General features: G+C 40.1%; 1 protein-coding gene across 1 annotated transcript; it reads left to right on the top strand.

Annotated features, from left to right (window-relative positions):
• The first annotated feature begins 816 nt into the window (after positions 1–816).
• LOC124134619 lies at positions 817–20183 on the top strand. Its single transcript, XM_046499552.2, has 13 exons — positions 817–906; positions 1295–1444; positions 2797–2861; positions 8463–8595; positions 10457–10591; positions 10918–10935; positions 11787–12013; positions 14016–14158; positions 15599–15738; positions 16626–16719; positions 18798–18951; positions 20025–20071; positions 20172–20183. The coding sequence occupies exons 1-12, from the start codon at positions 831–833 to the stop codon at positions 20046–20048; spliced, it is 1359 nt and encodes a 452-aa protein (XP_046355508.2). The 5' UTR covers positions 817–830; the 3' UTR covers positions 20049–20071; positions 20172–20183.
• The last annotated feature ends 5585 nt before the right edge of the window (positions 20184–25768 follow it).

The following is a 25768-nucleotide window of genomic DNA, read 5'->3' as shown; positions in this document are numbered from 1 at the left end:
TCTAAAATCCCTTTTTATGTCTTCACAAATTAGCTTCTAGAAAGATTCTCACGATCACTAGTTTCCATTAGCATGTCATGACAGGAACATTTGTCTGCAACATGAATAGCAATATGTAAGATGATGTGAAATCACAATTCCACTTTAGTGAAGCAGAATGGCGGAGCACACACTAATAATGGCGGAGCGTCGAATACAACAACCACAAACAAGTTATTTGCCTAAAACCATTCTTCTCTCTAGTGAAGATGTATGATCATGTATTATGAGTGAATGAGTGAGTTAGGTTTAACGTCGCTTAACATTATTAACATCATATCACGGCGTGTCAGCTTAATGTGGGAGGAAAGCCCGAAGTGATTGAGGTCTCAGACGTTTACCATTTCGGGGAAACCCACGAGCGCGGGTATGGTGCTGACAAACCTAGAAACAAAAAATCGGGGTGAACCGGGATTCGAACAATCATAGGTTTCTGGCGTGCCCAAGGGACGCAACTTTGCACAGAAAATCGCGGCGCCTTAGACGACTGGGCTACCCGTGCCCCCTCATGTATTATGCATGTTTGTGACATTAGTGTTGAACCGGCTTCATGTACGGATATTCACTGCATGATCTTTCCAAAATGATCGACATTTAAAATAACTGTTACATCTGTCCATGCTCCACTATAATAACACGTGTGTAGCAGTGTTAACCATGACTAACTGTCCTTATTAGCATAACATGGCAACTATGAAACACATTTCCTGTCTCATTTTAATGACAGCTATTAGACAATGATTTCCTGAAGCGATAACTCAGAACTGTTCGCAGGCCTTCGTTTATCGGCAATGGAGACTGTTCGTGTTTTCATCTTGCTTGCCTGGATTATTCTGTGTAACTTCGCTGACAGTGGAAAAATCGGAGGTAGATCCATTGTACTTTATGACATGCCTATTTCCTATTTGATATCAATTTGAGCTGTTTATATGATTATTGGTGCCAATGATAATCATGTCATTTGTGAGAACATCCCAAAGTTTTTGTTGTCAATAAATGAATTGATTATTTTTTTTATCAAATCTTCCAATAGCATAAATGACAATTCTTATTATAATCTTTTAAATTCTTCAAGTGCATAAATGATATTTTGAAACACAAAATATTATTCCGTAGTTTAAAGAAATGTGCAGTTAAATTAAATTGGTATTTTCAAGCCATCATATGCTATGGGAAACTATTTGGTAGTTACAATTGCATATTTAGCAGTACTTGACAATGCTGTTGAACAGAAGGTCAAATTGTCTTTCATCAGAGTGCCCGGAAAGCTGGACGCAAGTTAGCAGAAAGTGCTTCAAGTTTGTGGAACTAGAACAAAGTAGATATGTGGCACATGAGGCATGTAGCAATGGCTCATCTTCTTTGGCAAAGTTAAGCAATGATGAAGAGAACAAAGCTGTTCAAGGTAGGTTGAAATCTGGATTCAATTAGACGTGAGATGAAAACGTTATGATTTGATTCTCGTCGTACTTGAGTCAACATTATTTGCATTTAAACGATCAGAATGCAACAGATAAGGTGGTCGAGATGTCAGTATCCATGGCCGCTAGTCTTTCAGTAGCCATCTATTCCTTAAACATGTCTCGCATATCAATCATGAACACACTCCCAGTTCTATATAAACATAAATCATGGGCATATTCTCCATTTCTTTTTCCGGCATGCACATCTCACAGATTGTTCTACACGTTTCTCGTGAACACAGCTTCAGTTGTATATATATCTCCGTCATGCACATCTCACAGATTGTTCTACACGTTTCTCGTGAACACAGCTTCAGTTGTATATACATGTGCAGCATGTACATCTCACAGATTGTACTACACGTCTCTCGTGAACACAGCTTCAGTTGTATATACATGTGCGGCATGTACATCTCACAGATTGTACTACACGTCTCTCGTGAACACAGCTTCAGTTGTATATACATGCGCGGCATGCACATCTCACAGATTGTTCTACACGTTTCTCGTGAACACAGCTTCAGTTGTATATACATGCGCGGCATGCACATCTCACAGATTGTTCTACACGTCTCTCGTGAACACAGCTTCAGTTGTATATACATGCGCGGCATGCACATCTCACAGATTGTTCTACACGTTTCTCGTGAACACAGCTTCAGTTGTATATACATGCGCGGCATGCACATCTCACAGATTGTTCTACACGTTTCTCGTGAACACAGCTTCAGTTGTATATACATGCGCGGCATGCACATCTCACAGATTGTTCTACACGTTTCTCGTGAACACAGCTTCAGTTGTATATACATGCGCGGCATGCACATCTCACAGATTGTTCTACACGTTTCTCGTGAACACAGCTTCAGTTGTATATATATATCTCCGTCATGCGTATCTCACAGATTGTACCCATACGTCTCTCAATGAATAGACTGTTTCTTTGCACCTTGAAGTGTCCCTCACAATCTCTCGAGCTGAACCTACATGTCTCTCTCACTGAACACTCTCTGTGTTTGTACCTACACGTATCTCAATGAACATATTCTCTGGTTGTACATTCATGTCCCTCATGAACATATATCCTCTCTCGTTTAACCTACATGTCTCTCAGTCGACATAATCTGTAGTTGTACGTGCATGTCCCTCGCGAACACTCTCTTAAAGGGATACTGGCAGTCCTTGTCAATTTAATTTTGTTTGTGGAAAACCACTTTGTCTGTAAACTCAAATGTTAATATGGCACAGAGAGTGTCCTTTTCGGGAAAGTTATCATCATTATGACTGTTTCTAGATCTTATCAGCGGCCACGGTTATGCCTGGATCGGAAGCTATTATAAGAACACACATATTGATCAGGTAAGGATGAAACACCATTAAAACCGTAATGTTAGCGAAATTGTGTGTTTGTTGGTGTGTTAGATTTTGATATTTTTCAATCATAAGCAGTCTCTGTTTAAAGCAGTTCGGACAATGTTATAGGTAGTATGACTATGGGTTTATAAAGCACCAGCAGTGGCAAGACGATGATACGCAGATCACAGTTTTTCAACAAATGCATCAGTCCAGATAACGTAAAACTGGCTAAAAAACATGAGCTCCTGGCCTTTAATAAGAGGAAGCTTTGCGATCTCAGGGAAATTATTTTAATGGATGCGTAACAGAGGAAATACGCTACATCACCCATTCAGACAGTATATCTAAAAAAAGGTTAAGTCAAACATTCAGGTCTTCCTGAGTGCGTGAGTTTGGTTTGACGCCGCTTTTAGTAATATTCCAGCAATATCACGGCGGGGGACACCAGTAATGGGCTTCACACATTGTACCCATGTCGGAAATCGAACCCGGGTCCTCGGCGTGACGAGCTAACGCTTTAACCACTAGGCTACCCTACCGCCCCTTTTTCATGAAAAGGGAAAGCATGACCTACCCGTCCGGTAGCACATTCACACAATTTATATGGAAAAGTGTGTGTTTGTTGCCTGACGCTGCACAGCAGTACTCCTTGCCTTGTGATGGCGGGATAAAATTTGGTTGCTTTGTTGGTTTGTTGTTTAACGCCGCACTCAGCAATATTCCAGCCATATTACGGCGATCTGTAAATAATCGAGTCTCGACCAGACAATCCAGTGATTAATATTATGAACATCGATCCACGCAATTGGGATCGATTACATGCATCAACCAAGTCAGCGAGCCTGACCACCCGATCCCGTTAGTCGCCTTTCACGACTAGCATAGTCACCTTTTACGGCAAGCATGGGTCGCTGAAGACCTATTCTACCCCGGAATCTTGACGGGTCGGCGGGATATAGACAAACCAGACAAGGAAGTGATGACCCAGTAAATTGTTTTTAAACTACAAAATTATTTTTTATCTTTGTTGAAGTGCAGGAATTCTTTTGTAAGTACTGAAAACATAATAATATTATATTTAACGCAAGTTTGAGGTAGACCGTTCTGACGCCTCACACGGACACTTTAAAACATATTTAACATGTGCGAGATGGACCTCCCCGGCGTCTCACACCGACATTGTAAAACATATTTAACATGTGCGAGATGGACCTCCCCGGCGTCTCACACCGACATTGTAAAACATATTTAACACGCGCGAGATGGACCTCCCCGGCGTCTCACACCGACATTGTAAAACATATTTAACACGTGCGAGATGGACCTCCCCGGCGTCTCACACCGACATTGTAAAACATATTTAACACGCGCGAGATGGACCTCCCCGGCGTCTCACACCGACATTGTAAAACATATTTAACATGTGCGAGATGGACCTCCCCGGCGTCTCACACCGACATTGTAGAACATATTTAACACGCGCGAGATGGACCTCCCCGGCGTCTCACACCGACATTGTAAAACATATTTAACACGCGCGAGATGGACCTCCCCGGCGTCTCACACCGACATTGTAAAACATATTTAACACGTGCGAGATGGACCTCCCCGGCGTCTCACCCTGACATTGTAAAACATATTTAACACGCGCGAGATGGACCTCCCCGGCGTCTCACACCGACATTGTCAAACATATTTAACACGTGCGAGATGGACCTCCCCGGCGTCTCACACCGACATTGTAAAACATATTTAACATGTGTGAGATGGACCTCCCCGGCGTCTCACACCGACATTGTCAAACATATTTAATACGCGCGAGATGGACCTCCCCGGCGTCTCACACCGACATTGTAAAACATATTTAACACGCGCGAGATGGACCTCCCCGGCGTCTCACACCGACATTGTAAAACATATTTAACATGTGTGAGATGGACCTCCCCGGCGTCTCACACCGATATTGTAAAACATATTTAACACGCGCGAGATGGACCTCCCCGGCGTCTCACACCGACATTGTAAAACATATTTAACACGCGCGAGATGGACCTCCCCGGCGTCTCACACCGACATTGTAAAACATATTTAACATGTGTGAGATGGACCTCCCCGGCGTCTCACACCGATATTGTAAAACATATTTAACACGCGCGAGATGGACCTCCCCGGCGTCTCACACCGACATTGTAAAACATATTTAACACGCGCGAGATGGACCTCCCCGGCGTCTCACACCGACATTGTAAAACATATTTAACACGCGCGAGATGGACCTCCCCGGCGTCTCACACCGACATTGTAAAACATATTTAACACGCGCGAGATGGACCTCCCCGGCGTCTCACACCGACATTGTAAAACATATTTAACACGCGCGAGATGGACCTCCCCGGCGTCTCACACCGACATTGTAAAACATATTTAACACGTGTGAGATGGACCTCCCCGGCGTCTCACACCGACATTGTCAAACATATTTAACATGTGCGAGATGGACCTTCCCGGCGTCTCACACCGACATTGTCAAACATATTTAACACGCGCGAGATGGACCTCCCCGGCGTCTCACACCGACATTGTAAAACATATGCAACGCTGTGCGTACAGTTATAACTATGCACGTGTTAACTTCTCCATGGATGGCAACGTTCTAGATGTATGGTAGATTGTGAATACTTACAAGAGAACTGATTCATTGTTGCCATTCTTGAAACATACATAATGTTAATATTGAGCCGCTGTGACGTCACCCATCGACATTGTGAAACAGTTAACGAATTTGTGAGATGGACCGTTCCGACGTTATAGTCTGACGTTGTAAAACATATAGTTAATGCATGTTGAAGGGGACCTTTACGGCGTCATACTCTGACATTGTAAAACATGTTTAACAAATATATGAGGAGGACTGAGCCGACAGCTCACCCTGACATTGTAAAACATAGTTAACCAATGTGTAAGGTATACCATTCCGACGATTATTTATTTTGTATCCAGACTAGAAAATGATGGTCAAATAGTTTGGTGGCAGATACTGTTTTAGGTAAAAATGCACATTTCTGTTGTAAAAAATAGAGAAAATAAAGTAAAGTCCTCTCAAAAAGTAGTTTGTGCGTTGTTTCCTCTTTCTTTCATTTATTTGACTGTTGAGACATAGTTGACTTGAATTTACATATTTTTTAACTTTAGCCGAGCTCAGTAAAAATAAGCCAAAAAATGGTAAATTCGTCATTTGAAATAAATATCAACCAAGCCATTTGCCATTTGATATATCAATGTGCCGACACGTCTTATGATGAGATGGCAATGTTCATATTCCACATAACCTTTATGATTTTTGAAAAGAACAAATGCTTATATGTTGGTATGTGTAATGACATTGATTATGCATCAGAGAAAGCCGCTTAAACCACTAAACGAGCACAGTCCGGTATGCCAGACGGTAGAGTATTCAAAGGTAACAATGAATGAAATTGCTTTGAGGACATCGAGATATAACCGAGAAATATAATTATTTATGGCATAAAAACAGTGTTGTGGCTATGTGACTATGTTTCGTTCCAGACACACTTCTGCACTTGAACAATGCAGACGTAATTCAAAATTGAGATGTCGGGTTTTTTAGTTTCGACCGAAACAGTAAATGAGCTATCATGTCACTGATTGTCTGGTTTGTTTTAATATCACTGTCGCTTGGCATGAGTGCTGCAGTGCCTCGTCAGGCAAGAAATAAACTTCATTTACCTTTTATGCAAATTACGTGAGCGGCGTGTGCTACCGGTAAGGCAGGGCATCCTTACCCTTTTACTGATTTTCAGTGATCCGTTCATATAATTTTCAGCGGAGGTACTACTAATTTAAAGACAATGATATGACATTAGATAAGTTATTATTATCAGAGATAATGATAAGGCTAAGATCTTATTCAAATTACAGTTTTGTGTCATTAAACGATACGCTACTTGGGCCCCACGTGCCATTGTCAAATGGATAATACGATCAACACTTGCACAGAGCCTAGAAAATCGCGACTGGTTATTCTCTGTCATGTATTTAAAGGGAATCGAGAAAGGCATCTACATGCTGGTAATTGTGATCTAGAAGAGCATATCGAAACAACACTTGTTATATTCTTATGGCGAGGTTTTATATTCAAAGAAGACCGGGGATGGGGATGGGATCAGATTTACTACATTTTCGGAAATTATATTATATGTACATTTCTTGTGGATTTTAAAAAGGTCCGAAATCACCCAGGCAGATTTCAAGCTATGAAACAATATAATTGCAAATATAGACGGTACATAATCTTCAGTTTGTTATAATTTGAAAATAGGGATTTGGTTCACGACTCGATTTAAGCAATTTTGCTTATTGTTCATGTATTTAGTTTAGATTTCCCATTGGTTTTGAGATAAAATGAGCATCCCAACATACAAACTGACTTGTTAAAAGACACTTATTTGATTTCCTCAATTTTGACACAAAAACATGTTTGCCAGCAAAGAAAACACCACAACCATCATTTTCTAATTCGTAAATTACATCCGTAAAAACATGTGGTTGGTCTTTGTTCTACTGTGTGGAGTTTTACTACCTGAATAAGCCGCCTTTAAGGGTTTTACTATGTGGAGTTATACTACTTGAATAAGCCCCCTTTAAGGGTTCTACTGTGTGGAGTTTTACTACTTGAATAAGCCGCCTTTAGGTGTTCTACTGTGTGGAGTTTTACTACTTAAATAAGCCGCCTTCAAGAGTTGGTCGCTACTATAATAGTGATATTGAAGCGATAAACCAGTTCGATTAACTTGGTATCCTATAAATATGCAAATGAGGTTACCTCTTATTATTACTTATTATTACTTGAAATACGGTCCATAAACAGTCTACATGCTGGACAATACTATTGTCTAATGTTCCCATTAGGTTCAGACAAGGCTTTCCAAAAATTTCTGTAAACAACATGGCTGTACAACACTTGGCACTATATGATAGGAAAAGGAGAGTTTTACTGACGCAATCATTGTATTCATTCACAGTTTCTAAAGTTACTTCAGTGGCAACCAGTCTGTCTTAAACTTCGGGGGGCACGGGTGACCCAGTCGTCTAAGGTGCCGCGATTCGCTGTGCAGAGGTGCGTCCCTTAGGCACGCCAGAAACCTATGATTGTGGGTTCGAATCCCGGTTCGCCCCGATTATGTTTCTAGGTTTGTCAGCACCATACCCGTGCTCGTGGGTTTCACCGAAGTGGTAAACGTCTGAGACCTCAATCACTTCGGGCTTTCCTCCCACATTAAGCTGACACGCCGTGATATGACTGGAATACTGTTAAAAGCGGCGTTAAACCCAACTCACTCACTCACTCACTCACTCACACTTAAACTTCGATATTCTAAGAATGCCATAATATTGTAAACATATATTGTTAGATTATACTTTAAGTCACCTCTATATGATATTTACGATATAGATTAATCTATATAAATTCATAGAGTACGTTAATGGTTCTTTTTTTCAGAGTGCTGTTTATAACTGAAACAAACTGTCCCATTCGTCATTCTTACGAGATAGATAAATTATTATCCTTATGTTTCTTTTCAGCCGGACTACTTTAACATGCCTGAAATATATCGTTCAATGGAAGACCGATGCACAATAATGTTGGCAAGAACTGGCAGATGGCAACATCTCGCTTGTTATAGAAAAGGCCCTTATGTATGTGGAAAACAGGCTCGTAAGGAACACACGCATCTATTCTACGACCCATAGATGTACCCATATATGATAGTGGATATTGGTACAAATTAGACTAGCAGAGGAGAGCTACTTGTAGAATTAATGGCTAATTACATGTGTTAATATACTTATCAGAGATTAAAACTCAAGTATCTAAGTTCCTTCTTTGCCTATGACAAAGACGTCAACACGTAGAGAACATACATATACAGTAAAGTACGGTTATAACGAACTCAAAGGGACTACTAATTTTAGTTCGTTATAACCGTAGTTCGTTATAAGCATATATACAGCATAATACAGCTAATTATCGGGACCAAAAAAGTAGTTCGTTATATCCGTCAGTTCGTTATAAGCGTGTTCGTTATAACCGTAGTTTACTGTATGTCGGTACAAACGTCATCTGATTGAGTTGTTGACATTTTCAATTGGTGTTTGATAGACGTACTTTGGCTTCTCATTTTGGTTGGTTCTTTACGTTTTATGAGGTATGATTACTTAGCACAACATGCCAAAAACCTTTTGTCACTTGTAGAGACGATAATGGATCCATTTAAGCACTCCTCAAATTCGTATTGAGTTTACTTTTGAAGACCCATTTATATATATATATGACCCGTGAAGATCCGGGGTGGAATAGGTCTTCAGCAACCCATGCTTGACTATGCTTATCGTAAGAGGCGACTTACGGGATCGGGTGGTCGGGCTCGCTGACTTTGTTGATGCATGTCATCGTATCCCAATTGCGTGGATCGATGATCATGATATTAATCACTGGATTGTCTGGTCCAGACTCGAATATTTACAGACCGCCGTCACATAGCTGGAATATTGCTGAGTGCGGCGTTAAAAACCAAACCAAAACCATTTATATATATTTATACTTTAAATGGCACCGAGTCCTCTCAAAACTCTTTTGATTAGTTCCAATTTTTCCCCAAATTCTCTTATTTGACCATTTAAGGAAATGTTTCGTCATAGGTCCAGCTTTTTAAAGGAAATGTCACTGGTTTGGCTCACCTTGGAAGGCTTCACTTTCAAGTAGCAGTTGGTTAACTGACTTAGCTTACTGAAGAAGGCGTCACTTAAAAGATAGATATTTGGAACCAAGCGCTTTAGCATCGCTATCTTAAAGGGGTCACAGGTAGTTATAAACTATGGCTTCATTCTGAAATGTCACTTCGACAGTCTTGTTCAGCTAATTAAGGAGACCTTCAGTTGCAATGTTCTACAGCTCACTGCTCTACATAACTAAGAAAATCTTCCCTTTCGATGTCACATGTACAGATCCCACTGGTTGAATGCTCTTGGGAGGCCATCACTTTGAGATCACGATTATGTTACAAACAAGGCCTCAGGTTAACAGTGCTCACTCTTGAAATGGCCTTAGGAGAAATTGAGAAAGGTTTCACTTTGAAATGTCCAAAGGCTCTAATTAAACACGTTACGGTAGGATGATTTGGGGTTGAACTCTTGGGATATCTTGAGCTGACTTGACCTTCACCCTGTCAGGAGTAAGATTTAAATGTCTTAGGAATGCACATTTAAAGGTGATTTGTGAATTGAAGATTCACTTTAGCAAATTAAAAACTATTTTGATAAAGATTATAGGGCTTAGGTTAGTACTGATAACAATGGTATACTTTCGTTTTGGATTTTCTGTTTGAGTAAAAACTAATATTATCACATAAGGAAGAGAATATATGGATGTGAACTTCTTGTTTAAAGAGGTTGACATCCATATGTTCCCTTCCTTATGTGTATCACTTCTAAATGCCTTTCAAAGACCTAATCTTATTACGTTGATCCCAAACAGCATGTAAGTCAGTAGAGTAAACATGCTGTCTGTGGTGTTTAAGCTTGTGAACCTGGATGGGCTGGAGATAAATGTGAACGCCGGACTCACTGTCACCTTGGACATTTCGGTAATGAAACAACCAATATGTGTCCGTACGGATGCGAACCAGGATGGATTGGAAATTTGTGCTATAAACGTGAGTAAGATGTAAATATATAGTTGCTTGCCCTATAACTGCATTCTCTTTTTCTTGACCTTTTCGTCTGTACAATACTGAATGAAGGATGAGTGAGTCATATTGGGTTTAGCACACTTATAGCAACAGCCAAGTCATGTCACAACGTTAGTTTTGAAGTGGAAAACCTCAAGTGCCCCAGGTCATAAAAGTTTGCAAGTTTGGTCAACCACTGACTTATTAAAGAGAGTTTAAGTTGAAATAGCACCCAAATGATCTTTAATAAAACATCAATGATTATAAACATTATAATTTGATTTTGGTCGAACATAAAATTTATGTTCCAGATCACGAGAGACCTACAGGTAAGAAAACGTTTTCTCTCAAGACTAGTCTATAAATGAGTGTATATATTTGTTTGTGTTAGTCTAAATAAGTTAGTTAGTGAGTAATATTTAACGTCACATTGGCAATATTTCAGCCATATCATGACAAGTATCTCTATATATTAGTCGGTCCTAGTGACAATAAGTGTCGGTTTACAATTGTAGTTCTGCGTTGCCAAGAACAATGAGAGAAACAAAGAACATCAGCAATGTTTGAACAATCAAATGGAATAAAGCATATTTCTAGCAATACAAAAAGGTCAGTTGACGACATATGACGTCACACAGCTGCAACAATATGAACTTGACGTCATCGTAAACATGGAATGAAATGACGTTAGTCCAGAACAAAAGGTCCTCGGCAGTTACGTTTCTTTACAGTGTTAACATTTCTGACAGACAATAGTAATATAAGGAAAGGACTACTTAAAACTTGTAGTCGTGTCCCTCGTCTTGTATAATGTTAAATAATAGGCCAGAAGATTTAGAGCCAAAAATGGGGAAACCAAAAACAAATTGCAACAGAAACAAATTGTTTTGTTTCTAAATCAGAAGTTCCTGAGTATTCACACTCTAAATGTCTTCAGAAATCTCAGGTGGGAAACATTATAAAAATTAAGGTTTATAATGAGCATACCAATATTAAAAAGCAAAACAAAGATGGACTCACTTATTTTTATAGCACTCTGATATCTGCATATCCTACACTTTTTTTTGTACCCTGTAGATTTTTGTTGTTGTATACTTTGTATTGTTTACATACTCGATTCTATTGCTAAAAGCGGCGTAAAACCAAACTCACTCCTCACTCACTACATACTCGATTCCAGTGGCGTCGTTTTACTGTATGAAACTGAGGGAAGGCTACTCCATGATGGTTTTTTTGGACTGGAAAGGTGTCTCCTACTCGAATGTTGGAGCTGTGAACGCCGAAGGGGCGATAAGTTCAAACTGTACCAAGAGCAGATTTGCGAGGAATGAGGATGGACAAATGTATCTAAATGTTCACATTCAAAACGTGTCGGGGGTTTTGGAACAGGATTGCCCGGCGGACACAGTAAGTTTGAATATGTCCAATATATACACTGCCAAAAAAAGAAACTCAAAATTGATTTTAGATGTATATTTTATATATCATATAGATCATCAACAGATGGTAATCGATGGTTCAAAGTTGACACACATCATTTTCAATGACCCATATTCCATATAACACACATGGAACTGTAGATTTTCAAGGTGAAGGTCATCTGTCCTCAATATCTGGTATGGCTACCATTAGAGTTCAAAACTGACTGGCATTCTAGTCGCATGGAAACATCCAGATCCCTCATGGTGGCCTCGGGAATGTTCACCCACTCTTCCTGCAGTGATTGTGCCAATTGTCGGAGGTTCTGTGGTTCTTGCTGATGTGCTCGCAGTCGTTGATCCAGTGCATCCCATACAAGTTAGATTGGGTTTAAATCTGGACACCTGCAGGCCCATGGCAGGGCGGATGTTCTGATTCCTGAAAAAGGCTGTTGTCAGTCTTGCCGCGTGAGGTGTTGTCATGTATAATGGGAAGGACGTGTGACCGAGGTATCTCATCCGTGTAACGCTGTGCCGTTACATTCTCTTGAACTTGCACCAAGTCTGTTCTACCAGTGTAGGAGATGGCTGCGCGCATCTTCACAATCTGTCTGCTTCCTGTATGCAGATTCGTGGACAACATTCCCCTTGACTCCTGTTAACATGACGTCTACCATTTCATATGGATGTCGGCAACACTCGTCAGATATTTACGATTTTAATACTTTTGCATTTCTTACGTGCATATAAAAAAAATTGTTTTGTTTAATTCAGGAGGATTAAATATTATCAAAATTACTAAAATGTGGATAAATATACATTATCATATATATTTCGTCATTTTAGTAATTTGATTATGTTCTGAATATAAAAACTACAGTTACTAAAATGATGATTCATCTGAAAGAAATTGCATGGGAACATCGCTTTTGTCACATTTGGAAATGTCTTCCACATATCTACGAATTTTTTTTTGAAAGCTTTACTGAAACTTTGATGTTGTAACCTGGATCAAACTACTTGTGAGCACGAGTTCTATGACGCCCTTTGAAATCTTCGTAGAAATGGCATGCTCGACAGTACCTTTAAAGGTTGTGAAATGTTGACACCCAACGCTGGAACTCCTTGAATATTGCTCGACAGCAAAGTGAGTGAGTGAGTATTGTTTTACGCCACTTTTAGCAATATTCCAGCAATATTACGGCGGGGGACACTTGTAATAGGCTTCACACATTGTACCCATGTAGGGAATGGAACCCGGGTCTTCAGCGTGACGAGCGAACGCTTTAACCACTAGGCTACCCGACCGCCCTCGACAGAAAAGAGAAGGTGACAATTGGATAAAGTCATCCATCTTGTGCTACAGACTGGTGGAGAGTGTTTTGTCATATATGCATATGTCTAAATATGAAACAGATGAGTCGGTCTCACTCCTCTCCTTTATTTTGAATGGGTAAAACAGTGGAAGGGAATTGGTTGTTTGATGGTTATTGAACGACTTCAGATCATTGATATACCTGAAGTTTAAGTCAACTTCTTGGTCAAATATTCTTTTGATTTTGCTGATCCAACAGAAACAGAAATCCAGATTCATATGCATGAGGAAACACATCAGTAGGAATGGGAGCACAACTACATGTATGTGCCCATGGGATGCCCACTTCTAGCTTAAATGTATTTTGTTAAGCATTTAATTGTGTGACTGAAGGAATAAATATGTTTTCCTGCCACTGTAAAAACTCACCGGCAGCCTGTAAACAATAGTGTCTCTATCACGCAATCGACGCACTCGATCCACATAAGTCGACAAGCATGTGATATTGTCGACATGTGGACAATATACATATGTGTTGATGTTCATATCTAATAACTGGAAATTAAAAACAACGACCTCATAATAGTTCAAGCAATACGAAACAAAATATTTAAAACCACTGCACAGGGAACAATAAAACTATACTAATTGTGGACATGTTTCTTCACATGAACAGATCGCTGATGGGATCCTGCAATGGACGTTCAGATTTCAGATGACAAAGGGCATGGTGTCGTTTGAAGATGAGGAACTTCAAGTCCAGTGTGATCTGTCTGAAGCTGATGCTGCATATAACTCTGAGGAAGTCGAGATAGAGAAGTACAATTCTTCAGCACACTCAAATCAAAGCAATCTTTTCTTACCTGGCTAATATTTTTATAAAGGAAATGGTTATCAGAAATACTTTGTAAGTAGAAATAATCAATTGGTTTACTTTTCTAAATGTCCGTGTCAGCCTGCGTCGAACAAAACCCTTACCATCACTGTTCATGAATGGCGATGACACTAGGTGTTCCCGAAACGGTGACTATATCCTGCCCTTTTGACAGCGACCGTCACAAAGACATTTCAAAACAAGTTCCCTAGAATCTACAGCGTTTTATTGTAAGGTCAACTGGCAAGTTTATGGCCTTTCTAGTCTGGGATGCTGAAAGTGTTATCAAGGTGGAGTGTCTTCCAAAAGGCCATTTAGTGTATTATGTTGTACATTTGAGGCAATTACGGGATGAAATTAAGACTAAATGACGCTGAAAGCTGAGAGCTGAGAAAAGGTGCGCTCCTCCATCATGCCAGTGCACAAATCAGTCATTGACATGGCTACACTCCACGAATGAGGCTTTGAACTCCTTCATCTTATTCTCCTGATCTGGCCCCGTCATCTGTTCCCAAACACGAAGAATGATGAAACTGGAACACATTTTGGTGGCTGTGGATAACATTGGACAGCCATGAGAAGGACTTCAACGAAACTGAGATGAAATGCCTCCAACATTATTGGCAAAAGTGTATCAATGTAGAAGGGGGATTATGTGGAAAATTAAGTCATTTTATTGTCTCTAGATCAAGTCTTTCAACGTTAGGCTCAGAACATATCAATCTCCCCTTGTAAATTACGTAAGTTAAACCTCTGGGCCAGATTCCCTTGTTTTATTATTTTCAGTCAGGGCAGAAATTCTGATTTGTTTCTAAAAACCAACACATTAGCAAGGAGGGGAGCACAGTTGGTGCCCATGGGAAAGCCCACTTCTCCCACCCACATGTTGCACATAGATGTTTTCTATATCTGCAATTAGTCCAGAATTTCACATGTTGTTTTCTCAGTAATTTTGAAATGACATTTGCTTGGGTGACCAATGCTCCATGGATCAACGGGTGATATTTACCCTTACGTTTGTCGCGTAGGATATTGGTGTAAAAAGTTGAAAACAAATCAATGTTTGACAGAATAGAATTCTTTTATGAGATTGCAAATATTCAAGCAAGTCCCTCCAGGGTTTTGAGAATCAACATTAGTTCCACTGAGCTCAAATCTTTTCTTTGAATGAAAAAAGCCCTTCCTCGATTGTGTAAAGGATTATGGTTCATTTTTGAAATTTTGGGGGTACATTTGCTGGAATATATCTCTTTGTGCGGATTATAATAAAGCTGTGGAATCTATAAAAAACGAGGGATGGACATGTCTTCAAATTTAAGAGCCAAAGTTAATGCCCAGTTCACGCGGATTGAAACAAACAATAAATTCTGTTCTACTTGCTTCAGGGTCCGAGGGAGGTCCTTAACTGCTGCTGCACAAATTAGTGTTAATATACGGACGTACATAGCAAATCCTGAAACACTGGAACCGGCCACAAACCTCAGCCTTGGTGTTCCCGTCATACTGGTGGCCACACGTCCTGAAGGTTTGTTCAAATCAACCAAATATGAGTCACTATTGGATTAAAAACGTTTAAGAACCATTCAGTGTACTGTTGGCACTTGCCTGATAACGGTTTTGGTATTTTCACCGAAACGTCGCATTTGTTGTAAGAAAGAGTGAGTGAGTGGTTTTACGCCGCTTTTAGCAATATTCCAGCAATATCACGGCGGGAAACACCAGAAATGGGCTTCACACATTGTACCCATGTCGGGAATCGAACCCAGGTCTTCGTCGTGACGAGCGAACGCGTTAACAACTACGTTACCCGACCGCCCCTGTTGTAATATAGAAGTTGCATATTCAAGTATATCCATAAAACTATCTCCCGTGTTCGTCATACCAACTTCTCAATGTCACTCAAAGAAGATATAAACTTACCTTTTGGGGAGATGTAAGAGATATCAGAGCCGCCAGCAGACCTGGTCTCGCAAAACAAACACAGTGTGCATTTAAAGCATATCGTCTCTTTGTTACCACCATTGAATGAACAACAACATTGAAGGCAATGCTTGATATTAGGAATGTATCTCGGGACATGCACATATGTCGTCTATCTCCATGTATTATTCTTGATCTGAAAGCCCGGGTCAGAATATGTCTTCAGCAACTCATGCTTGCCGTAAAAGGCGACTTTGTTTGTCGTAAGGGGCGACTAACGGGGTCGGGTGGTCAGGCAAGCTGAATTGGTTGATGCATGTCATCGTATCCCAATTTAGTGGATCGATGCTCATGATGTTAATCACCGGATTGTCTGGTTCAGACTCGATTACTTACAGACCGCTGTCATATAGCTGGAATATTGCTGAGTGCGGCATTACAAACAAACAAACAAATAAATCGTAATCTGAATTGTCAATCGTCTTGTTTCAGTTGATAATGTCGTCAATCCGTTTTTTTCCCCTCGAAACTGCCAAGCTGCATCTCCCGATGGGAAGCTTTTTATACCACTACAAAACTCGAGAGGGTCAGTATAAGGACGAACTAAAGTAACATGTCATGTATTTAGGCTTTCTATCAGCCATATACTATTTGGTACCAAGGGAAAGCTGTACTTAGCAATGTTCATGTTGTGCACTTTGCCTTTTACTTTGCCCTAAAATTTAATTTACTATCGAACTTGTCCCTAGAACGCCTTGGTGGAAAACTATTTCTGACAGTGTGGGGCATCGAAATTGCCTACAGAAATGTTGTTATTTGAGGTTTGTATTTAATTAAAAAATAATTCATATATTATTGAAACGGATGGCATACACCATTTGGGATGTCCGACCGTGACCAGTTTGTTGTGTAACGAGGTGATTTCAACAGTGAGATGCATAACTCTGATATTGGTATGAACAGAACTAGTTTTTGTTTGTTTGTGTGTTGTTTACGCCGCATTCAGCAATATTCAAGCTATATTACGGCGGACTGTACATAATCGAATAGAATAGATCTTCAGCAACCCATGCTTGCCGTAATAAGTGACTATGCTTGTCGTAAGAGGCGACTAACGGGATCGGGTGGTCAGGCTCGCTGACTTGGTTGATGCATGTCATCGTATCCCAATTGCGTGGATCGATGCTCATGATGCCAATCACTGGATTGTCTGGTCCAGACTCGATTATTTACAGACCGCCGCCATATAGCTGGAATATTGCCGAGTGTGGCGTTAAACAACCAACAAACAAACAACATGGCACTTATCCCTTCGATTTAAATGTTAAATTGAATAGGTCGCTATGAATGAATGAAAATATTGCTTCACGCCGCATCCGGGACATCGCTTCTCTTTGCGGCAAAAGGCCGCCATGATGGTCAGTGTTTCCATTACTCGCTCTCAGAATGTCAGTCTTGCTTTTACTGGAATGTCAATATATACTTTGAAAAAGTGACAGTTGATATTTATTATGATTGTTTTGACGCTGGGTGTCAACACGCATCAATGCTTCATGGATGAATATTACAGTTTATGCTTGAAATGGCGACCTATTTTGTTTGTTTGAATCAGTAGATGAACATTGTGGGCATTGAAACACTTATAAAAAGCCTTCAAAAACGTGTGTATTTAAACATTGGTTTTGTATACTTCACTCTCATTAATGAAATGCATTGAAAATGTTAGCAAAAGGTGTTTAACATAAATGAAAATGAAGCAAGCCTTGCAAGGTTTAATTCTTAATTGCACACAGCTGTGATGACGCCACGCTATATATTGTGACACAAAGTTATGATATCACAGTCGAAGAACGTAAAATACAAAGCTCTCTCTTTATCACATAATTATGAAATACGGACTCTTGGTTGATTTCGGTCCTGATTCTGCATAAAATGTGTTTTCACGCGTACTTTGAATACTTAGAGATTATATACATTTTGGATTTTGTAACATACACTTGTATATGTAATTATTTCAGTATATCTACCGACAATACGTTTCAATAAGAATTTACTACCTTGGCAATGCGGACGCCAGAGCAGTAATTCGATAAGGAGTAGACTGAAATCTCTGAGTCACAGATCGGAATTAAGTGTTTTTTCAAAGTCCCAATAAAATGTCAATATGACAATCATATTTTAGAATCCTGCTTTCTGATTGGTTCGCACACAATTATCGATTCTACGCCAGAAAGTTATTTTGTTGATGGCATCACTTTGTATCAATAACACTTCATTCACAAATCCGACCTGTTGGCAATTATTTCAAATGATGATTCTACTTAATAAACGTATCGAACGTGTTGTAGATATCCTGGTATATTATAATCAAGTGTGGCAATACATTGTAGACAGAAAACGTCACGAATAACGACCTCAAGCGGACTCGGTCAGTTTCGTATGAAATTTACAGGTATCGAATCTACACTCTAAACTTCCAAATTAAAAAAAACAGAAGGCGTATCTACATAATGTGTGGCTGAAAAGAAATGCCTATTAGAGAACACAAAGTATATGACCTGTTCGTTGTAAACATGAACTTTTGTTAGGTGAACTACAGTATTTTTGAATAAAGACGTAACATTGCTGTCGTGTTTACCTAAGTAATCTGAGCTTCTCTTTCAGTTGTCCTGTGAATTGGAGAATTCGAAAGACGGAATCTGATCACGGTCTTCTTGTTTCGGAGATGTTTCGCATGTTTCACTTACCAGGATACACTGAAGTGGTCTTCAGTTGCACATTTGCGCCCTGTTTCACCGTTTTCCAGTATTGCTTTGAGGTAGTTTGTTGTCCTACACGATCGTGTAAAATATTATATGGATTTACTTGATTTAAATATTAAGTTAAACAACACAGAAGAATACCATTGAATGTTTTTTTATTGAGAAAATCGAGATTCTAATGATTGTTTGAACAAAGTGATGATCTCAATCCATTGTTTGTGTCTGCAAAATACACAACATTCAGTTCCAAACGAAATTCATCAAGATATAAACAAACTATCGTAGCTATATTGCCTACATTTATCACTTTCCTTTATACAACGTAAACTCACGAGGACCTCGTTAGAATTGGTTTGGTTTGTTGTTTTACGCCGCACTCAGCAATATTCCAGCTATATGAAGACGGTCTGTAAATAATCGAGTCTGGACCAGACAATCCAGTGATTGATATCATGAACATCGATCTACGCAATTAGGATCGATGCATCAACTAAGTCACCCGATCCCGTCAGTCGCCTTTTACGACAAGCATGCCATTGTGTTGCTGAAGACCAATTCTACCCGGATCTACACGGGTCACCTCGTTAGACAAATTCAAGACAACACCATAGAACATTCAGTCTCGATTTTCTGCTGTTGAACAGAATACATTGGGGGAAAGGGCAAACAATGATGACAAATACACGGCCGTAGTTAACTTTATTTGACAGGAGGGGGGAGATATTTGTACAAGTATCACTTGTCCCCAACTTGATTAAAATCTTGTCCCCAACTTGATTCAAATAAAACTGTTTTCTATATATATAAAAATATAGGGGGGGGGGGGGGGGCTGGCTACGGCACTGAAATAAATGAATGGATCACAGAAACTCAGCGATGACACCAGGTGTTCGCGAAAAGGGCAAGCATTTCCTGCTTTATCTTAATCCACTTTGTTGAAGCTATTGTCATCAACATCATATCAACTGACAAGCTTTTAGACATACAGTACAAGCGATGTCCTGGTCTGTGAATTTGTTTCAGCTGATTTAGCAAGACACTGGTTTCAACTTGTCTCCATGTACTTCCATAATTCACGCTACACACTTTCTTAATAAAATATTTTAACGTGATTAATTGCTTTCCACAGCGATGCTATGAATACTATGGATAAACGGACCTATGGAACGAGGAACGGTGAGAATACGATTGCTTATCATCATAAATTCAATCAATTTCCATTGTAATTTTTACATTTGCCTTGCAAATTATCTGTCACGGTGTGCATATTTTTCAGATGTAAACAGCATGTAACCACTCAGTTGATACAACAGCCAATCAACATTTCCAGTGTCACCACTCAGTTCATACAACAGCCAATCAGGCTTTAACCAGATACTGGGTTTTGTCGCTTCTCACTTTAATACAGGCTATAACCAAATGCATGTTTTTGTCGCTTCTCACTTTAATAAAGGCTATAACCAAATGCATGTTTTTGCCGCTTCTCACTTTAATAAAGGCTATAACCAAATGCATGTTTTTGTCGCTTCTCACTTTAATAAAGGCTATAACCAAATGCATGTTTTTGTCGCTTCTCACTTTAATAAAGGCTATAACCAAATGCATGTTTTTGTCGCTTCTCACTTTAATAAAGGCTATAACCAAATGCATGTTTTTGTCGCTTCTCACTTTAATAAAGGCTATAACCAAATGCATGTTTTTGTCGCTTCTCACTTTAATAAAGGCTATAACCAAATGCATGTTTTTGTCGCTTCTCACTTTAATAAAGGCTATGTCACTTCTCACTCAATAAAGGCTATAACCAAATACAGGGTTTTGTCGCTTCTCACTTTAATAAGGGCTATAACCAAATACAGGGTTTTGTCGCTTTTTAACCCACGATAACTCCAGACGTTATCTTGTAACACGATGTGACACTGGGCCAATGAAGCGGAAACTTGGCATGCACATTGCCACAGATGTAGATTGGGCCTCGATGTTCCGGTCCAGTTTTGAAATGTTTGCCACTGGACAGCTAAATGAGAATTTAACGTTGACCAACGTACAAAATCGCGGTAAATAATGGACGTAGAGATATTGGACGTAGGGCTGATTTACATGTGTGAATGAATTAAATGTAGTACCGTTGTAAGTACTCAGCCACATTACATAGTATATCATCCAGCTAATGACATTACTAGAAAGAAATTATAGAAATGATAATTAACCCCCATCTCTTTACTATTTGTCTAATAATTAGCATTGTTGCACCTCATGACTACATTTTAAGAGAACGTAGTGGTTAAAACGTCCACTCGAGTTGATTCCCCTCATGGGTACAACTTGTGTGTGTTTGCTTTGTTTGTTGTTCTGCGCCACAATCAGCAATATTCCATCTATATGACGGCGGTCTGTAAATAATCGAGTCTCGACCAGATAATCCAGTGATTGACATCACGGACATCGATCCCCGAAATTGGGATACGATGACATGCATCCACCAAGTCAGCGAGCCTGATAACCCGATCTCGTAAGTCGCCTCTTACGACAAACATAGTCACCTTTTACGGCAAGCATAGGTTGCTGAAGACTTATTGTACCCCGGATCTTCACGGGTCGGGTAAAGTGGGTGAGGCCCATTGTGACACCTCGTGCATACTTTAACAACACATGGCTGGTGGCAAAGAATGGGTATTTTATTCTCAACAGAACCGTATGTAGAACCCGGCGATCAGTCTTACAGAGTCTGACAGAGGAAGGCGGCGACGTCCTGTTGACACTTTGGCAGCTGATGGGCGGAGCTGGCTGGTCATAGTTCGCCCCTCCTTGTCCCTGTCTTGCCTCTCGTGCAGAGTTGCGTCCCTTTAGCATGTCAGAATCCTATGATTGTGGGTTCGAATCCCGGTTCGCCCCGATTATCTTTCTAGGTTGTCAGCACCATACCCGTGCTCGTGGGTTTCACTGAAGTGGTAAACATCTAAGACGTGCATCACTTCGGGCTATCCTCCCACATTAAGCTGACAAGACGCGATATAACTGTAATGTTAAAATCGGCGTTAAACCCAACTCTCTCTCTCTCTCAGACCGCCTCCGTGGTCTTGTGGTAGAGCGTCCGCCCGGAGAGCGGAAGGTCCAGGGTTCGATCCCGGGCCGCGTCATACAAAAAGACGTTAAAAGATTGTACTTGTTGTTACCCTGTCTGGCGCTCGGTATTAAGGGGCTAAAACAAGGACTGGTCGGCTCGGAGTCAGTATACTGAGTCTGAGTGGGGTATTCATGTTAAACTGCGGCATGGTATCTCAGTGAGCTAGCACTATAAATCGGCATCAGTCCGGACTAGTACAAGCAGCCACACACACATACACGTGCATGCACGTCGCTATATAAGTGCAATAATCTTGGACGCGACGTTAAACCCAATTTCACCTCACCTCACCTCTCTCTCTCTCTCTCTCTCTCTCTCTCTCTGTCTCTCTCCCTCTCTCTAGTTTAATTCTAAGTTTATTAGAAATTACCGAATGACACAATACACATTACGTGAAATATACGTCTTTACTCAGAATCCTACAATTTGACAGTTGTCACACAATATAAATCATAATAATGAATTCATTATTCAACTGATGCCCTTTTTCGCGTGAGTATGAAATAAAGCAGGCAATACACAGATACTTATGTCTTTTTTAAATGATATTTTTTCATTTGACAACCAGGTCAGGGCCTAAAATAAAGCATGGACAAGAGGCAAGTATGTGCCCGTTTAACTTCCGGGAGCATTAAACCCGTCATTGTAATATCTGCTCAGCATCACAGCGTGTAACAATGGTGATGGTACTTCCCTGTGCTCTTGAGCCTCTGTATTTTGAATTTTGATATTATTTTTATAGAATGTTTTCATCTATCAGTTATCTCGTGGTAGGAATGGCACCTGTTTCCATATCAGACCAGCTGTAGTTATTTTGTAGAGCCAACACGTTTGCCTAAAATATACTCGCAAACAAAAGACGGGGATAATAAAATATATACGTTATGATCGGTCGTCATTAGGAGGTAGATTCGGGCCATGCCACATCGTATAAACGAATATTTGCCCAATCGTGGGACCATGACCTATAATCCATCTCAAACATTCATTTTTTTTATCTGTTTTTTTTTAATGCTGATGAATCTGGAATTTCTCCTCGTATTAGCAGTCAAAACTAGGTGATTTATCCAAGAAGTTTAACTTAAGCTCAGGGGGACCATTGGTGGCCCAGTTGTCTACGGCGCCGCAATTCGTTCTGCAAAGCAGCGCCCCTATGGCACGCCAGAAACCTTTGACCGTGGTTTTGAATGCGGGTTCGCCACGATTATGTTTCTATGTTTGCCGCGTTAAATTCAATCACTCACTTAGGTTTTAAGCTTAGGTTTTAAGCTTCAGGTACGTCGAAGATCCGATATCGTTCAATAACCATGAAATAGCCAATTCCCTTCCACCGATTTACGGGTGGTGGGTAGGGGTGACTATTGGTCTGGAAATCACTATTGCGATAACTATTGATATTGTAGGAAACTATTGCGATGAATATCGATAGTTTTCAGTTTATCATTTTAGATGGATTTTAGAGTTGATTTAAACCTTGGAACTGTCGTTTCTTTTGAATGTGATAACCATAACAACAAATAAAAAGTAAAGTTTGAGATATGACTGATTTGTTTTTTCTTTAACCTAATAATTTAAGAAAAAGAAACTTCCACATTACCATGTGTAAATTACTACCACTCGTGATCAAAAGAAAAACAAATTTGAACATCATCGCATGTATTTTATTGATATGGTAAACACAATCGAAACTATCGATATTCCAAACTGAAATCGATACTATTGATCGAAAACTGATTTAACAACCGATTTATTGCCTTTAAGTGCCTACCAATAGCAATTTATCGATATTTCGATTATCGTGACACCCCCAGTGGTGGGGTATCCTAGTGGTTAAAGCGATCGCACATCACGCCGAAGACCCGGGTTCGATACCCCACATGGATACAAACTATATAGCTAATTTCCGATGTCCTCCGCCGTGATATTGCTGGAATATTGCTAAATGAGACGTAAAACCATACTCACTCACTCACTCCGCTGAGTTACCCATCTGAACTAGATATATAGGAGACCAGTGAGATCGCCTCACCTGTTTCATATTTTGGTCAGTGCACGAAGATTCAGAGTGACAAAACACTCTCCACATGACAAGAGGGATGATTTCAAATAGTCGACTTTCCCTTCATGTCGAGCAATATTCCAGCAGCTCCAGCCTTTGTTGTTTACATTTCACAACTTTTGAGAAACAGTCGAGCATGCTCTTTCTACCAAGATTTCAAAGAGGCCATACGACTCCTGCTCACAAGTTGTTTGATCAAGGTTACAACATTCAAGGCCTCAGTAAAGATTTCTAAGAGGCCACACGACTCCTGCTCACAAGTTGTTTGATCAAGGTTACAACATTCATGGCCTCAGTAAAGATTTCTAAGAGGCCACACGACTCCTGCTCACAAGTTGTTTGATCAAGGTTACAACATTCATGGCCTCAGTAAAGATTTCTAAGAGGCCACACGACTCCTGCTCACAAGTTGTTTGATCAAGGTTACAACATTCATGGCCTCAGTAAAGATTTCTAAGAGGCCACACGACTCCTGCTCACAAGTTGTTTGATCAAGGTTACAACATTCAAGGCCTCAGTAAAGATTTCTAAGAGGCCACACGACTCCTGCTCACAAGTTGTTTGATCAAGGTTACAACATTCATGGCCTCAGTAAAGATTTCTAAGAGGCCACACGACTCCTGCTCACAAGTTGTTTGATCAAGGTTACAACATTCAAGGCCTCAGTAAAGATTTCTAAGAGGCCACACGACTCCTGCTCACAAGTTGTTTGATCAAGGTTACAACATTCATGGCCTCAGTAAAGATTTCAAAATGTTTTATGGTAGACATGCGGAGGACATTTCCAATTTTGATGTATCAGTGACAAAAATAATGTCCGATGCAATTCCCTATTTTGACTTGTACCATATGTTCCCATATTTTTCAGGTGCATACTTGACTTGTCTTTGCATGTGTTTGTGATGGGTGCCACCGGTGGGACAGGATATGCTTACCTTTTCGCGAACACCTAGTATCATTACTATTTGATAGTGATTCCTAAACACATGTTCATGATATAGTCAGAATCGTTCAATCGACTCTGCTTTAAGAAGGTTTCTATTGGATATGGAAAGTGTTTTGTCGCTTTATTTGATTAATTATACTGTGTAATAGAAAATGAACCCCCCACTTCTCTGTCTTACCCACCAGAACGAGGAATAAAGGGACCAATCGAGCATGCTAATTCTACGAAGATTCCAAAGAGCACCATTAAGCGCATGCTCAGGGTTACAACATTTAAGACACGAGAAGATCCGGGGTAGAATAGGTCTTCAGCAAACCATGCTTGCTGTAAAATGCGACTATGCTTGTTATAAGAGGCGACTAACGGGATTGGGTGGTCAGGCTCGCTGACTTGGTTGATGCATGTCATCGATCCCAATTGCCTGGATCGATGCTCATGATGTCAATCACTGGATTGTCTGTTCCAGACTCGCTTATTTACAGAGCGCCGTCATATAGCTGGAATACTGCTGGGCGCGGCGTTAAACAACAAACAAACAAACAAATACAACATTTACGGTCACATGTCCAACATTAAACGGCCTTGAGTGTAGTAACACTCATCTGTCATGTATGGATGGCCATTATATACCAACTGATACAGATGGCATTTTAGATCATGTTACATCATGTCTCTCAATATCTACTAAAAGTTAGTTTTTGGAATTAATCTGAATAAGGATTTAGGGTAATATATAAATTGTGG

This window comes from Haliotis rufescens, unplaced genomic scaffold, assembly GCF_023055435.1.
Source record: "Haliotis rufescens isolate VD_foot unplaced genomic scaffold, xgHalRufe1.0.p SCAF_2, whole genome shotgun sequence".
Classification (NCBI taxonomy): domain Eukaryota; kingdom Metazoa; phylum Mollusca; class Gastropoda; order Lepetellida; family Haliotidae; genus Haliotis; species Haliotis rufescens.
The sequence above is the reverse complement of the archived record's forward strand: the minus strand, read 5'-3'. Positions and strand labels throughout refer to the sequence as shown.